We start from the raw sequence: 16241 nt of genomic DNA, 5'->3' as shown, positions 1-16241 counted from the left end.
CAGGCCATTTAAGCACCAGTTATGGCTCATTGGGGTTCACCAAGCTGGAACACAACAAAACATGAAATCAGACATAGGGCGGCTGGCCAAACACAACCCATACTTATTGTTACTTTTCTTTATGTTTATGCTATTTTACTGCAGCCTGACTATATATACAGGGCTTACCCTGTAAATATTGTGTTATTTATTTGTTTTGTGACAATCAGCCCTTATGTAAACAAGTGGAGTGGCTGGTGGGCTGGTGAGGTGATGGCATATGTTATGCATTGATATTCAGGCATATGGCAGAGACCCTTGAGTGGCGGAGGTGGTCCTTAAAGAGGTGTGATAATGGAGACATGCCACTAGATGTAACCTACAGACTTCTTGAGGCCCTTTTTGGGCCAGAATGATTGGAAACAGCAGTTAATAAGTGTATCCCACCTGTCAAAATCAGATGTGCTGCTTGTTCGCTCTGCCACCAACGCAGTCTTTCGAATTCATCCAAGGAGCAACAAAGATTATGACTCACCCAGCTCATGTCACTCTCAGGAAGTGGCAGTGTTTTGCCAGAATCTCCACACTACAGACACATTTCTTGGATGAAAAAATTGGTGAAAGCCATTTCATGTCGTTTCAGTATGGCATGACCCCTCTCATGCATGCGGCTTATAAGGGCAAAGCAGACATGTGCAGACTGTTGCTGCAGCACAGAGCTGATGTCAACTGTAATGAGCATGAGTATGGTTATACTGGGCTCATGTTCACAGGCCTCTCAGGTAAACTCATGTCATGTTTCATTTTATCTAACGTTTAAAGATACAAAACTTTCACTGACATGATACCTTTTTTGCACCTGAATTGAAACCGAATTTTCAGCATCATTACTCCAGTCTTCAGTGCAGGGACGTGCACAGACATTTTGAGGGGCAGGGGCTCAAGTGAAATAAAGGGCATTTCTCATAATTAGGTTTTTTTTTTTTAAACAAAAAAGTATATATATATATATATTTTAACGCAACTCTGACTTCCTTTTAAAAAAAAATAATTTAAAAAGTTAATTAATTTTATCTTCCTCAAACTCACGCAATTGTTTCATTTTCAAAAGATGTCTACAAAATAATCAGTTCACAGAAACCATGGTCTCCTTAGTATTCACTAGGTTTATAGAGCAGCAAAGGAAACCATTCCACAATGTGCATGTTTTGAAAACAGAAACATTTTCTATGCTACTAGTTTCAAGTATATATGAAGAGTTCAGATGCAAAAGCCTCTAAGTGCCATCTGAAATTTTCTCATGAGTTTTTTTTTTCAAGCTCGTATTTAAGTTCAGTAATTTAACTTAAATGACAATTAATAGGTAATTTTCGTTGCCAGTAATGTGAAATAAGTGAACATAAACATACAAGCTTGATAAAAATGATCATTATTGAAGGAAATTTCAGATGGCACTTAGAGGATTTTTCATCTGAACTCTTCATATTTAGAATAACCTAAATAACTGCATCAAACAGAGGGGCGTGTTTTACTAATAATTTGTTTATTTTTGCACAAGGCACTAAATCGTTTTAATTATTTTGGTGTTATCAGAATACATAACACTTTAAAATTAAACTTACCAAAATAATTGAGTAAAAATTAAATAAAAGCCAATGTCATGTATGTATTTGTGGTGGTATGAAATACTATTTTATAAAGGTTTCGAGGAAATAAAAAAAGTTAAATTACTTAAATAGTTAATTTATAAATATTGTTATTTTTAAAGTTTAATGTTAACTTATTTCTACTCTACTTTTATTTATTAATGTACCAGATGCAGTTACTCAGATTTACTACATTTTTAGAGTGTATCCTCCATCTGTTTGCATCTGTAGATTTCTTCTAAATTCACCAATTTAGATTTCTAAATTTCAGGGGGAAAGACTCTTGATGTAAGTCAATAACTGGGGACGTTCTGTATGCAAATTAGGCGTCAACTAATTAAAATGCGCACATTTGCATCTAATTGACAGGGAAATGCAGGTAAATAGGATAAACAAAATAACTAAAGCATATCACCTGGTGGTGATATATGCTTATTTTATTAACTTATTTTATTACATGGCTTGGTTGAATTCCAATGTAGAATGCGGTCTGTTGTAACCAACAAACCGCTGTGCGGAGTTTAACAGACCGTTGCCATGAAAAACAGAGCGTTGCTATGGACTCACAGGATTCTAACCTTAGAGACGGAGCGGACTATTTTCTTTAGCGGAAGCAATACAATCGGGTTTAACAATCGGGGGATAGGGAGAGGGAGAGGGAGAGAGAGAGGGAGAGGGAGAGAGAGAGGGAGAGGGAGAGGGAGAGGGAGAGGGAGAGGGAGAGGGAGAGGGAGAGGGAGAGGGAGCGTTTCAGTACTCCTGACCTGGTATTTAGATACTATATTTCAATAAATATATTTGTTTGATAGGAAGCTGTGTGCAAACAGAAATATATATTATTTTTCAAAAATAAAAAAAAGCATCCCAGAAAAAAGGGCACTTTCTCTCCAGGAATAAAAAGGGCAGGTGCTCAAGCCCCCTTTCATTTCTATGTGTGCACGTGCCTGCTTCAGTGTCACATTCACCTTCAGAAATAATTCTAATATGTTGGTTTGCTGCTAATGAAACATTACTTTTTATTATCAGTCACTACATTTACATGTGCACCAATAATGTGATTATTTCCAATAATCCGAGTAAGGAATTAATCACAGTAAGATGTTCACATGGCTGTTTATTGTGATTACAATTTGCATATGTCACATATTTTATGACGATTATAGTTGCTATGATTATGCTCTTAATCACAACAATGTGACTGAAGCATTGTTGTTTTCATGAGGAAAGTTTAATCTCATTATTGCCTAAATCCCATCCTAATAAATGCTGAAAATGGTTGTTCTGTTTAATCATTCTGCGGAAAACATGATACATTTTTTCAGGATTCTTTGAAAGAACAGCATTTATTTGAAAATATAAATATTTTGTAATGTTAATATAAGAAATGTCTTTACTGTCACTTTTATTCCCACAGGTAATGCTGAAATAACGGAGATGATCTTAGATGCTGGAGCAGAGACAGATCTAGTCAACTCTGTAGGACGAACTGCTGCTCAGATGGCTGCTTTTGTGGGCAAGTGATTCGTATACATATGCACACTAACTACTTACTAATTAATAAATTACTAACCTCTTTCTCTTTCTCTTTCTCTTTCTCTTTCTCTTTCTCTTTCTCTTTCTCTTTCTCTTTCTCTTTCTCTTTCTGCCCTGTGCAGGTCAGCATGACTGTGTTACAGTCATCAACAATTTCTTTTCTCGTGCGAGGCTTGAATATTACACCAGACCCCAGGGCTCAGAGAGAGAACCTAAACTACCCCACAAACTAGCAGGACCCCTACACAAAATCATCATGACTACTAACCTCAATCCTGTCAAGGTAAGAACTGCCAAGTGTGTTTATTTAACTCAGATTTCAAGCGGCAGTAAAGCACCATGCTCACACAAACCAAACAATGTTAGTGAAGCCCAGCAACCTATGCTTTTATAACACGGGCCCATAAGAATACCATACAAGGTCACATGACTGGAGGAAGCATCAGTTTGCATTAACCAACACCCCTCCCGCTTTTATTCCATCTAAATATATCCGTGTGATATTACAGAGAAAAAACATGGGCTGCATTTCAACACAAGCTTGGTATTCTGAATATCTGTTATAACTACAGCTCTGATAAACAACCTTCCCTAGTATTGCATACTATATGAAAAATTGAATAACGTTTGCATATGACATTGCAATGAAATGCATAAATAACACAGCCCAGCATCATATTTGCTGAAAGAAATTCATACTTGTTTCTTACTGATTTTGGGGTACTGATTCCAGAAATTGTGCCAAAATGTTAACACTTTGAGAGATGAGAGATTTTTATGGATATTTTTGAATGCAGCATCATCAAAATAGGTAATATTAGGCCTTTTTCTAATAATCAGAAATTGTATTTTCAAGATCCAGGCCTGTGAGTGTCACACCAAAGGTTTGTGTTAGTAATATAATACACAGTTGCTCTAGTATAGACTTGAGTCTGTGCTTTGTGGCAGATCTGGGAGGGCACCTGTGGACGCTATCACAGCTGTCTCACATCCAGCTAGTGTCTCTGCTATATTATATTCACTTCTCATTTTTTGGGGCACATTTTTCCATCATGCTTTTTCAGATGGTGATGCTGGTGAAGGAGGACCCCTTATTGGTAGATGTGGTGGCCCTGGAGAAGAGCTACCGTGTGCTGGATCTGCTCTGTGAGCAGTGTGTGAAACAGCAGGACATGAATGAGGTTCAGGCCATGAAGGTGCACTACATCAGCTCCGTGCTGCAGAAGTGTCTGGCCTTTCTGCAGGAACGGGATGACAACCTGGATGTCCTGTTGATGAGGTGGCTTCATTTTCATTTCACTTCATTAAGGGAAGTCGTGGCCTAATGTTTAGAGAGTCGGACTCGCAATCGAAAGGTTGTGAGTTCGAGTTCCGGGCCGGCAGGAATTGTGGGTGGGGGGAGTGCATGTACAGTTCTCTCTCCACCTTCAATACCATGACTTAGGTGCCCTTGAGCAAGGCACCGAACCCCCAACTGCTCCCCGGGCGCCGCAGCATAAATGGCTGCCCACTGCTCCGGGTGTGTGCTCACAGTGTGTGTGTGTGTTCACTGCTCTGTGTGTGTGCATTTCGGATGGGTTAAATGCAGAGCACAAATTCTGAGTATGGGTCACCATACTTGGCAGAATGTCAATTTCACTTCACTATCATTTGACTATTGACTATTTCATTCTTTCATCTTAGAGAGTCTTGAAAATGGAGTCACAGAAACATATATTTTACTTTTGCCCAAGCCTTCTGAAAGGAAGAGACGGTGATGGCTTCCCTCATTACCAGGAGAAATTCATCCACGATTGTATCCAGAAGTTTCCCTATTGTGAGGCAACCCTGCTGCAACAGCTGGTCCAAATTATAGCACCCGTGGAAATTGTCAGTACACTTTTCTAACATACAATAAAAAAAAACTTTTAATCTGTATATTTTTTTAATCTGTGTTGCAAAGCTGAATTTTCAACACAGGAATAAATTACATTTTACAAAATATTCAAATCAAAAACAGTTATTTAGAATATTTATAATATTATTTCACAGTATTAATTTATTTTACAAATTTTTGTTCACACTAAACCAAACATTTGAATGGTAGTGAAAATGTTCATAGCTTGCTGACTGATGGCAAATGGTAAAAAATGTGCGAACTCATTGTTAACATCTCACTCTTGTTTCCAGGGGAACGACCCCACAGCTTTCTCAGTTCTGACCCAGGCATTGACGGGCCAGATGGTGCTTATGGACATGGAGTACTGTGCTACATGTGGAGAGAGGGGTGCTGACAAGAAGTGCTTCTTCTGTAAAATGGTATAATGTGCTTCCTCTTTCCTTAAATAATCATGACTTGCCATCAACAATTTATTCAGTTAATATTGACATTTTTTATCATTTTGAAGCCAAACTTACAATTTTTTACAGTTAATCACGCATACTGACCATCTACAAGGTATACTAATGATTTTAAGTTGCTATTTAGTATGTGGTTTCTCTTCAGGCACATAACTTTCCACATCCTGTACCTATAGCATTTAAATTAAGAAGCCCAGATCATTGATAATTTGGCTATACCAACCTAATCCAATTTTTCTTTTGATGTCAGAAATGCAGTGCAATTAAAATTAAAAGATATCTGTAGCTTCAAAAGTGAATTTAAAATGCACTGTTGAGTTACATTATATGAGGATAATTGTTTTGTATTGTTAAGTAAGCTCTTTTCTCATTATGTTGGAGTTTCACATGTTGCTGAAACACTGTTTTCCCATAATGCTCTCATCTCTTTGCAGGTGGTCTACTGTGGGAAGACGTGTCAGAGGCTGCACTGGTTCACCCATAAGAGGCAGTGCAAAAACCCCTGTGCCACAGAGAGATGCTCAACTCAACCGCCAACCCAAACAGAGGGAACTCTCTAGCAATGGTAAAGTGTTAGCATATTAGCAAGTCATTGGTTAGTTACGGAATGCTTGATTTGCTTGAGTTAGATCTTACTGGATCTTATCAGTGGATTTGGTCATGACAGTGAAGGACTAAGGACTGATGATAAAACCAAGGTCAATACAACAGAAGCTTTGTTCTTTGTCATTTTATTTTACGTTATAAGAGTTTCAAAAGTGAAGTATGAAGCTTATTTCATCTGTGCTTTCTGTTTCCTCTCAGCTGATGACAGTGATGTAGTGAACGCCGCCGGCTCCATGCTGGCTCTTTGTCTGGGGTTGTCAGAGTGTGCACTTCAGCACAGTCTTTCTGATGACTACTGTGAAACCTCCGAGGCCTGTGAAGATCCTCCTCACGCTGGAAAGGACTGAGAAACAGAAAAATTTTGGTAGTTTTTTTCTTTGTACATTTGAATTCCACTGGGAATACAGTTCAGCCTCAGCGTGCTGTGCTGTGATTGGTGCTCTGCATTTTATAGAAAACTGTAAACCATGATACAGAAGTGTTGGATTGTATACTTATTCTAAGCTGTGTAAGTAGCACACAGAAAACTGGATATGTAGAGAACATGACAAACTTCTAACCAATGGACATCCTATTTTGACTGTGGGCAACTGTTGACATAGAGAAAAGCTTTGAGATTTTTCTCTTCCACTTTAAAGGAATCATTTACCCAAAAAAATCAAATTTGCTGAAAATTTACTCACTCTCAGGCCATTTGTGATGTAGATTTTGTTTCTTCATGTGAACCAATTTAAAGAAATGTAGCATTACATCAATTGCTCACCAGTGGATCATCTGCAGTGAATGGGTGCCGTCCCAAAAGAGTCCAAACAGCTAAAGGCAGAGTTTCATATTTTTGCCCTGGGGGGAGGTACATACTGGCAGACCACGAGCTCTGTTTTTTTTTTTTTTTTTACGTACCATATATATCATTTTCTCCACTATTTTAGGTTATGGGTTTATTAAAAAAACAAGGAACATCAATTTTGTCCATTTTGCATATCTCTGCAGACTAAAGCGGGAACAGAACGAGAAGAGAGTCCACTCACGCAATACTCTGAGATTTGCAAAGTCAGAGAGAATAGATCTTATTTTTAAAAACATTGGTTAAAAATAATTTAGCCCTAACTCTGCTCACTAAAATAAAGTAATAAACAAATAAATTGTTTACTGATATTTTTTTATTCACTGAATACTGAATATTCTTTTTTATTTGTAGCTTTCATTCAATTGGCTCTGGTCAAAAAACTCGAAAAACAGCTGATGAAACAATTCACAAATAATCCACAACTCCAATCCATCAATTCAATCCATTTTGTGAAGTGAAAAGATATGTTTGTAAAAACTCCAATGACTGTTTCTGGGTTAAAATACGAGTCCTCTATCCATAATATTGCTTTCTCCAATGAAAAAGTCATCTCATCTGAATCAGGAGAGACATAAGTAATGATCAAGCACCGTTTACAAGTGAAAACTAAACTAAAATAGTTCTAAACAAATAAATAGGTGGATTTTTATGTGAAAGGACAAAAGGGGATGAAGTTTTTCACTGGAGAAAGCATTATTAGGGATTATAGACTGTAGTTAAAAATATAATGATAGATTTGTTTCTTACAAACACAAAGCTTTTTGCTTCACAATTAATTTACTGATGGACTGGAATCATGCAGAGTACTTGTGGATTATTGTGATGTTTTTATCAGCTGTTTGAAATCTCATTCCAACGGCACCCATTCACTGCAGAGGATCCACTGATGAGCAAATGATGTAGTGCTAAATTTATCCAAATCTGTTTCAATGAAGAACCAAATTCATCTACATCTTGGATGACCAGAAGCTGAGTAAATATTCAGCAAATTTTCATTTTGGGGTAAACCATTCCTTTAAGTGTTTTTGAGATTTTCACCCTTTTGTTTCTATTTTTGCTTGTTTCATAACATCAGATTTTTAAATTCTGCTTCTTATTTCCAACATAATTTGCTTTTCAAGTAGATCCTCTAAAATAGCTCATAACGAAGGCTTATTTTTATCTAAACTGATCAAATAAAGAAATATAGCCTTGTAATGCATATATTTTAATTCAGTAGTTTTCCACTAGAGGGCAGCTTCCATCCTCTGAAGGTCAAGAGTGAGCTCAATTTTAGCATCAGCAGGATGTAAACTATTTACTTCTTAGAATGTATTACATACTTCATTTAGTAGAATCACCGTGTTTATAACAACATAAACATCTATAAAAAATTAGATTTCAATAATGATCACCTAATGAAACAAAAATGAAACATTTTTAAATAAATTTGCATCATCATCATAATCATCAATCAGAATATACTATTAACATATTCTCAAAATATGTTAGAAAAATGTCCAGTTTAATCTGCAGTGGCGTAACTGCAGTACACGATGAGTTTTGAGAGAGCATGGATCTCCTCCGTGGACTTTCCCACACTTGGTCCTGTTGCACACATCCTAAGGCACTCGCTCAGAATTCTATAGACGGCTCTGTCTGTTCCTTAGCGCTTTGTTCCCAGTCTCCACATCCCCTCATCTCAGGGGACTATCTCACCCTGTGGGCCAAACGAGGGTCTATTTAGCACACAGTTGTCACGTCGCATGTCAGTATACTCATAACTCAGTGCCGTAACCTCTCTGTTTGCCCTGAGATTCATCCCTGTCCTGTCTCCATCTATGAGCATGTCACGGTCATTACAGGTGCATGAAAGAACTATCTCAAATATCCGGTTTTTGAGATGCAGAAATTAGCGAATGCCGCATCGTATCGCAGGCCTTTGATATTCCTCTTTCAAGCCCTGAGGTTGCATATTCAGTGATCCCAATAACCCCCCCCCCCCCCCCTTTACCAATATGACTAACAGTGCTTTTTAGGTAATAAGAGATCATTTTGAAAGCAGAGGCTTTTGAAATATATATATATTTTTCTTTAAAAAAAAAAAGAAAAAAAGCACGATATTTAAGTGTTTTTTCGTCCGAATCAAAGAAGTGTAGCCTACCTGGGGGCAAGCGGAATGAATTTATCGTAAATGCCTGAGGAGAGAGTGAAACTAGACACTTTTAAGGAACACGTTTTCGGTGGAAGAAAGCGAGCATTGGGCTTTTGTGTTTCCTCCATGTCGTTTGTGTTATGCACATTCATTTGGTGAGCTCATCGGAGGCACCTGTTTGGATAATTTTGGGGTAAAATAATCCAGGGCTATCCTGTTTCATGGGTTTTGTCATGCATGCCGTACTTCACAGCACTCACTAGAGCTCAATGCACCAGGTTCACATGTAGAGGATCTAAATGCGCTTGAAAACTTGTTTACATCTGAGAGCGCAACATCCTCAGCACAGCGTCTCTCTGTTTGAGAGTGTTGCAATGCAGTGTTCGCTTACATGTATCAACTGAGCTACACAATAGATGTTTTCTACTTTTCTAACACCAGCACTACAATAACAATAAAAGATGAGTTGTAATATATATATATATATATATATATATATATATATATATATATATTCATATTAATGTGATATAAAGTCTATTTATTAATAATAATAATAATAATAATAATAACTATTATCATTATTATTTTGACTTCATATAACATGTAATATGATTATGTTAGAATGAAAGTAACAGTTAAAAGTAAATCAGACTGAACAGAATCAGAGTAAAATAAATTAAAAAACTTATTTTTCACAAAAAGGGCGTTTTGGTATTTACTGTTTCTTCTTTTAGTGTTATAGTTTTAGACCAAATGTATTTTAATAACGTATTTTTATTGTATTTCATAATCATAAATATTACAGTTAATAAATATAATCGTCTGGATACAATATTTATAATGTTTTTTTGTTGTTGTTTTTTTTTTTGTCCGATTTACTTAAAATAATTTCATGTCATGTTTCTGCGACGATTAGCGCACATTTTCCATGTGTGCAGAATACGGTTACTATAGGTGGGCGTGTACTACATCGCGAGGACACGCCCATTTCCAGCACACTTCAGCATTCCACTCACTGCTGCTGTTCAAGAATGGGCGGGTATATAAACATGGATGAGAAACAGGTAGGTATGATCATTCTCTGAGTTTTCAAAGAGACACCAAACAGAACTCTTTTGCAATGCCCCTCAACACATGTGAATACCAGCTGCTCTTTCTGCTCTGTTTTCTGATAAAAAGCTGTCATGCTTTCAAAAATGACGCCAATGAAGAGTTTAATGGGCACATGGTCGCATCATCTCATCAGACTCCAAATAATGCCTCCTTAAATCGAGCGCACAGCGGAGGAAGACGAACGGATAGCCGAGACCAAACCGGTACGTGTTTATATAGCCTACGTGTTTACTCGTGTGTTTTGTAGGATTCATATATATTGAAATATTACAATTTACAAATCTATACAGTTGTTCGCAATCATTTACATAATTTTATAACTCCAGTCATATTTTGCTTTAGGTTAAGTGATAGCCTATTTTCAACATGTCTATCGATCTATCTATCTATCTATCTATCTATCTATCTATCTATCTATCTATCTATCTATCTATCTATCTATCTATCTATCTATCTATCTATCTATCTATCTATCTATCTATCTATCTATCTATCTATCTGTCTATCCGTCTATCTGTCTGTCTGTCTATGTTTGTTTAACCTTTAAATTTAAAAATTTTAAAACTATTTAAGTCTTTCAGGCTATTGTATTAGTCCAAGTATTGTGTATCATACAATTCCTTTTCCATTCACTGATTTTTAAAGCATGACATTTAATTTTGCAGAACAGCACCAGGTTGGTTGCAGGGAGCTGAGGTCCACTAAATATATATCTGATGGCCAGTGCACCAGCCTGAATCCCATGAAGGAGTTGGTGTGTGCTGGAGAATGTCTACCCACCCACCTGCTGCCCAACTGGATCGGTGGAGGGCACTACTGGAGCAGACGGGACGCCCAGGAGTGGCGCTGTGTCACTGAACGCACCCGCTTCCAGCGCATTAAACTCCAGTGCCAGGACGGCAGCACACGCACCTACAAGATCACCGCCGTTACATCCTGCACCTGCAAGAGATACACGCGCCAAAACAACGAGTCCTCTCATGCGCCTCAGAGTCCCTCAAAGGATCAACCACTGCAGAACCCCAAGAAGAAAAAAAGCAAAAATAAAAACTCCAAGCTTGATCCTAAAAATGAGTAGATACGAGAGCCTCTCATTTATTGAGGGTGAGCCATACTGGTGCAGATTTGACCAACACAGCCCTACTCATGGAAGGAAAGTGACTTTGAACTACAATGACACTGACTTGGACTGCAATGAGATGTAGGCCTACAGCTGTTTTTCTTTATATGTTCAGATGTAGATTATTTTATGACTGTGTGTGTGTGCACTGTGCACCTTTTGAGTGTAATATGGTTAATGTTTTTATACCTTGGTCTGTCTGAATACTCAATTCTGATTGGCTGGCAGGTATGCATTAAAACCGTTTAATGCACAGGTAGTTCCAAGTCAGTTTAATCACAGTTCTATATTAATGCGCTGCTTTAATTGATGCACACAAACACACATAATTTGCAGACAGACAAACACAACTGTCATCTCTCTCTATCGATAATTAATTCAAATAAATGCTATAATTCATTCAAATAGATGTGGTCTTACCTCTGTGTCTTATTTGAAGCGGGCAGAATGCTAGAGCTAACAACTGTAACTGACAAAAATAACCATTATTTTTACCCATCTGGTTAAATATGGCACTGCAAACATCATTAACAGCTTTAACTTGTCAGTGCTGGCAAATGACCATAGTGTAAGTGGGATAATGCATGGCTAGCAACCGGGATCTTGGCTTCCACATCATGCATTAAAATTGTTTAATGCACAACTAGCCATGCATTATCTCTTAAGTATTAATAACCTTATTACATAAAGCAATTATGTATCCTATTACGAATGAAAGATGAAAGTTAAGGGATAGTTCGCGCAAAAGTGAAATTGCTATCATTTACTCACCCTCAAGTTGTTCTAAACCTGTATGAATTTCTTTCTTCTGTTGAACATAATATATTTTAAAGAATGTGGCTAATGTAAATAATGACAATTTTCTTTTTAGGTGAACTGTCCCTTTAAAAAATGACTCATTACTGCAGCTATGTAAATCTTTGCATTTTATATGTAGTGGTTTTTTAATAAAATTACGTTTTCTATTTTTATTTTATTGTTGTTTTATGAATATTCTTCCAAGTTGACATTTGCATAGTTAAATACACATTTATACAATAAATTAAGTAGTTTACATATGCTGGTGTGTATCATTTTGTTTACGTTGTTACCGTAGCTAAAGGCAGGTTGTAGAATTTCACAGACCGACAGAAACTATGTAACAAATGAGAAATTAGTTTAAAAAGCGAGTTCTTTCTCACTGTGTTCGTAACTCTACGCTGCATTGTTGTGAAGGGCTGCCCTCACCTGCAGGCACATCAGCTACTTTTTGGCAGCAACATGTTAAAGCGGCTTCATTGTATCCCATATCCTTTCATTCTGCCATTCTGAAAGTCATGTTGCCATGCATGAGGTTATATTCCCAAATTATGAATCAGATTCATCGTGTTATGAATCCAGGAATCCAGAGGAAGGTGACACTGCACAGGTTACACTGCAAGTCACTGGAGGATGAGATACTTTGTGGATCCTGTAAAAACAGCAATAAAAAGAAGTATGAAACAAAATTTGAGTAATCAGGAAAATACTTTCCAGTTTTGTATGCGAGATGTATCAGAAGGTCAGCAAACAGACTATGGGCGGTCTTGGGTGTGTTGCCTGAGACAAAATAAGGTTGAGAAACGAAGGCAGGTAATATCATGTGTTTAACGGAAGACTTCTGTCAGATGTCTCTGGTGTGTTGACAGGTGCAGTCAGAAACGGGTGCTTTTGTCTGTACTGATTCTCCATCTCTATAATTAATCCTGACAACAGATTCGCCCCCAGAGAGTTTGAGATGCAAGGACCACCTGCTGTTATTTATAAGCTCAATTGCCAAATACATTCCCTATAAAGAGAGGGTTGCTCTGACGCACAAAACTCAGCATACTCCCAACATACTGTGATATTCAAACACACACTTTGCCTTGGTAATGTGTTATTTGTTTCCTCAGGATTATTAGCTCAGAACACACTTCATTGGTTTTGCCAAAGTTTGCAAGGTTAGTCTGTAAAGTTGCATATAGAGTAGAGACTTGGTTTGTTGATTGGATTTTTCAATATGAAAACAGAAGCAGATGAACGTGAGTTTGGGGTTTAAGAGAGAAGTCTGCCGTTCAGATCATGTTGAGACACTTTGTTTTAACATTACTAGGTCAAAACACACACACACACACACACACACACATGTATGTATGTATGTTGGGGTGAATTCACATTCACAAGTAGAACTGTTTGTTTTGCTTTGAGTGTAATGATCAGAATGAATTACTTCGGCAGAAACTTGGATCACAGTATCTACACACATTTTCCTGTACAACCAGTTTCTGTTACTGTTTTTTGATACATATTCTGTTGACTATAGCAGGGATTGCAACACTATTTTTTACGCCAATCTCATTTGACCTAAAGCACATTTTCATGTTTATGGTTCTCTGATGTCAGTTAATGGTCACATCACATATGCAGGTAAACAAATATTTTACAATATTTGTATCTTTTTTAGTAAGGAGATAGTTTACTCAAAAAGGAATGTCAGCATTTACTCACCCTTATGTTGATCCAAAGCTGTATTTCTTTCTTCTTTTGAACACAAAAGAAGATATTTGAAAGAATGTCTGTAACGAAACAGTTGCTGATTCCCATTGACTTTCATAAAATGACTTTTGTGTTCAACAGAGGAGAGAAATTCGTCCAGGTTTAAAACAACATGAGTGTGAGTAAAGATGACCAAATTTTCCTTTTTGCGTCTAACCCTTAAGTGATTTTATTTATATATTTACATAACCACAGTTAGAGAAACCCAATTCTGGGTATTTTAAATAACACCATGCTATTTAACAATCACATTTATCTGTATCCTGTGATTAGTGGACATTGAAAATCCCATAAATGTACATGATGACACACTGACATATAAAATACAAGTATGGATGATGCATAAATCTTTCTTTCTATCATTCTGTATTTACCCTTGATGCACAAAACAAATCTTATAGTTCTCATAATTCAACTGTTTATTTCATTCAAAGTTTAAGAAAAAACAGCAACTAAATCTTGGTAATTTACAAAAAGCTTCATCACTCGCTATAGTTTTATATTGCTGTGCATCATTTCACAACAACTGTCAGGCCTCAATTGTCATTGTTTAAAACATACATTTAGAATAATATACCATATACAGGCCTGAGCAGCGCTTAACTTTAGCTAATTCCTGCAGCAAGTGAAGTATAGCTAATTCTGTCAACACAGTACAATGTGCCAAAATAGCCTACTGTACCATAACTCCACCTCACCTACGGTTTGGACCATTACCATAAACAACACAGCAACCTCACATAACTTTACTGCAAAAAAAAAAAAAAAAAAAAATCTAAAACCAAATTTAAGTGTCAGTGCTGGTGTAAAATGTTTATGTGGGTTCTACTTGAAATGGAAGTTAGTTAAACAGAATATATAGCTGGACAAAAAATGTAACTACTAAATTGAGCATATAGTATATTTTACAGCTGATGAGTTAAATCAGTATTTGAACTGAATAATGTTTGTCTAAACACAATAATGTTCTGATTATTTTGAGCATGCATTGCAGTAATGCGGTCTGTCTGCTGCATTAAATGCTTGAGCTCTTTAAAGGAATATAGTTCACCCAAAAAAAATTTTGGTCATCCAAGACGTAGATGAGTTTATTTCTTCATCACAAAAGATTTGGAGAAATTTGACTTCACTATTCTCATAAAATATAATTAAATATATTAAAACTTGTTATAGTTATCGTTATAGTTATTGTTCTTGAAATGAATCATGCCTCAATCCGCATTATTTATTCATGCAACAGTGAATTCCGGGAAATGTTGTACATGGACTTGAGCATGTGGTCTGTAGTATATTTTGAATGTAAAAGTGAAGAAGCTGAAAATCATGGATTATCCATGAAACATTTTAAGGTGCACTATATTTGGTAATTTCACTTTGCCTTTTGTTAAATTCAAAATAGTGTGTGAGAATAAAAACTCACAAGGCTGATGTTTTCATGATTTAACCCAGCAGAGCACACCTGTGAAATGGCTAATGAAGGTATATTTGACTCTTCCTCTCAGCTCTGGCTCTATGCATGTGGTAACAATTCTCAGAGTAATGATGCACAATTAATCATGATAAACTCCCTAGTTATAACCAGGAAGAGGGCCAGGCAGGATCTCAGGGAGGAAAGTTCACTTACAATACTAATCCTTTTTAACTAGCCTGGTAAAATCCAAACAAGAGCTCCAATAAAGTGTCAGTTTGTACTGTGTGTGAAAGTAAGGAAATCTGCTGTAGAACTGGGCTGAATAAGACAACCACATATACAACACGCACAAGCAACATTAAAAGCTACAGCATAGCCCACAGCTATGAGTTGCAATGACAGGTCTTTACCTAAGTTGGTTGATTATTTTGCCTCATGTCTTTTTAGATCACACATTTTCTTAGATGTCTCAAGGCCATTGTCAAGACTTTTTTTCTGTTCAGTGTTTACTTATACTTCCCACATTTGTGTAACCATAGCAGCCTTGTAACATCACACTTGCACCACTATCTGCAGAGCTTTTCATGCAGAGGTCAACGCAGTGAATGTTGCTTGCATTGTATCATATTTAAGAGCAGCTGATGCAGCTTAGCCCATCCATTCACAGACATGAGAGGAAAAGCGTCCGAACGCCATCACACCTGTTTCTCATTCAACCAAGATGCTCCTGAGAGATGGTTTCATCCTTCAGCTACAGCCCATCTTGTGTAAAACAAAGACCCTCAGTGTTTCTGGGGCCCCTGGTTCCTATGTTAATACATCCAATTATGAAACTGTTACTGTTTTTGAATTTGGCTTTGTAGGAGCAGAAACAGAATGAAGTAAAAATGACAGTTGGAATGTTAAGCACTGAGATGCGAAATCTGAGTAAACAATGAACTGGAGACTGGACT

General features: G+C 36.9%; 2 protein-coding genes and 2 long non-coding RNA genes across 5 annotated transcripts; all 4 read left to right on the top strand.

Moving 5' to 3' along the window:
- The first annotated feature begins 3263 nt into the window (after positions 1-3263).
- On the top strand, positions 3264-4851 carry LOC132104885 (ankyrin repeat and MYND domain-containing protein 2-like). Its single transcript, XM_059510402.1, has 3 exons — positions 3264-3441; positions 4223-4437; positions 4842-4851. Exons 1-3 carry the CDS (start codon positions 3415-3417, stop codon positions 4849-4851), a joined length of 252 nt encoding a protein of 83 aa, XP_059366385.1. The 5' UTR covers positions 3264-3414.
- A 478-nt stretch (positions 4852-5329) lies between these two features.
- Positions 5330-6945, top strand: LOC132104380 (uncharacterized). Its single transcript, XR_009423533.1, has 3 exons — positions 5330-5456; positions 5933-6063; positions 6303-6945. It is a non-coding gene; the product is annotated as an uncharacterized LOC132104380 (long non-coding RNA).
- A 547-nt stretch (positions 6946-7492) lies between these two features.
- On the top strand, positions 7493-8148 carry LOC132104745 (uncharacterized). The gene is made up of 2 exons (XR_009423589.1): positions 7493-7666; positions 7829-8148. It is a non-coding gene; the product is annotated as an uncharacterized LOC132104745 (long non-coding RNA).
- A 1923-nt stretch (positions 8149-10071) lies between these two features.
- Positions 10072-11461, top strand: LOC132104744 (sclerostin domain-containing protein 1-like). Of its 2 annotated transcripts, XM_059510297.1 has the most exons (3): positions 10072-10152; positions 10268-10404; positions 10867-11461. In XM_059510297.1, the coding sequence occupies exons 1-3, from the start codon at positions 10142-10144 to the stop codon at positions 11277-11279; spliced, it is 561 nt and encodes a 186-aa protein (XP_059366280.1). In that variant the 5' UTR covers positions 10072-10141; the 3' UTR covers positions 11280-11461. The 2 variants fall into 2 exon arrangements, with proteins under 2 accessions (XP_059366280.1, XP_059366279.1); XM_059510296.1 differs by lacking the exon at positions 10072-10152 and having other exon boundaries at positions 10161-10404.
- Positions 11462-16241: the final 4780 nt, after the last annotated feature.

Source organism: Carassius carassius, chromosome 25 (genome assembly GCF_963082965.1).
Source record: "Carassius carassius chromosome 25, fCarCar2.1, whole genome shotgun sequence".
NCBI lineage: Eukaryota > Metazoa > Chordata > Actinopteri > Cypriniformes > Cyprinidae > Carassius > Carassius carassius.
This window is presented reverse-complemented; position numbering and strand designations above follow the sequence as displayed.

Excerpts from the sequence above, each read along its gene's own strand:
- LOC132104885 (XM_059510402.1), top strand. The coding sequence starts at position 3,415 with ATGACTACTAACCTCAATCCTGTCAAG. Across the intron at positions 3,442-4,222 it reads CTAACCTCAATCCTGTCAAG|ATGGTGATGCTGGTGAAGGA; the intron begins GTAAGAACTGCC and ends ATGCTTTTTCAG.
- LOC132104744 (XM_059510296.1), top strand. The coding sequence starts at position 10,209 with ATGCCCCTCAACACATGTGAATACCAGCTGCTCTTTCTGCTCTGTTTT. Across the intron at positions 10,405-10,866 it reads GGATAGCCGAGACCAAACCG|AACAGCACCAGGTTGGTTGC; the intron begins GTACGTGTTTAT and ends TTAATTTTGCAG.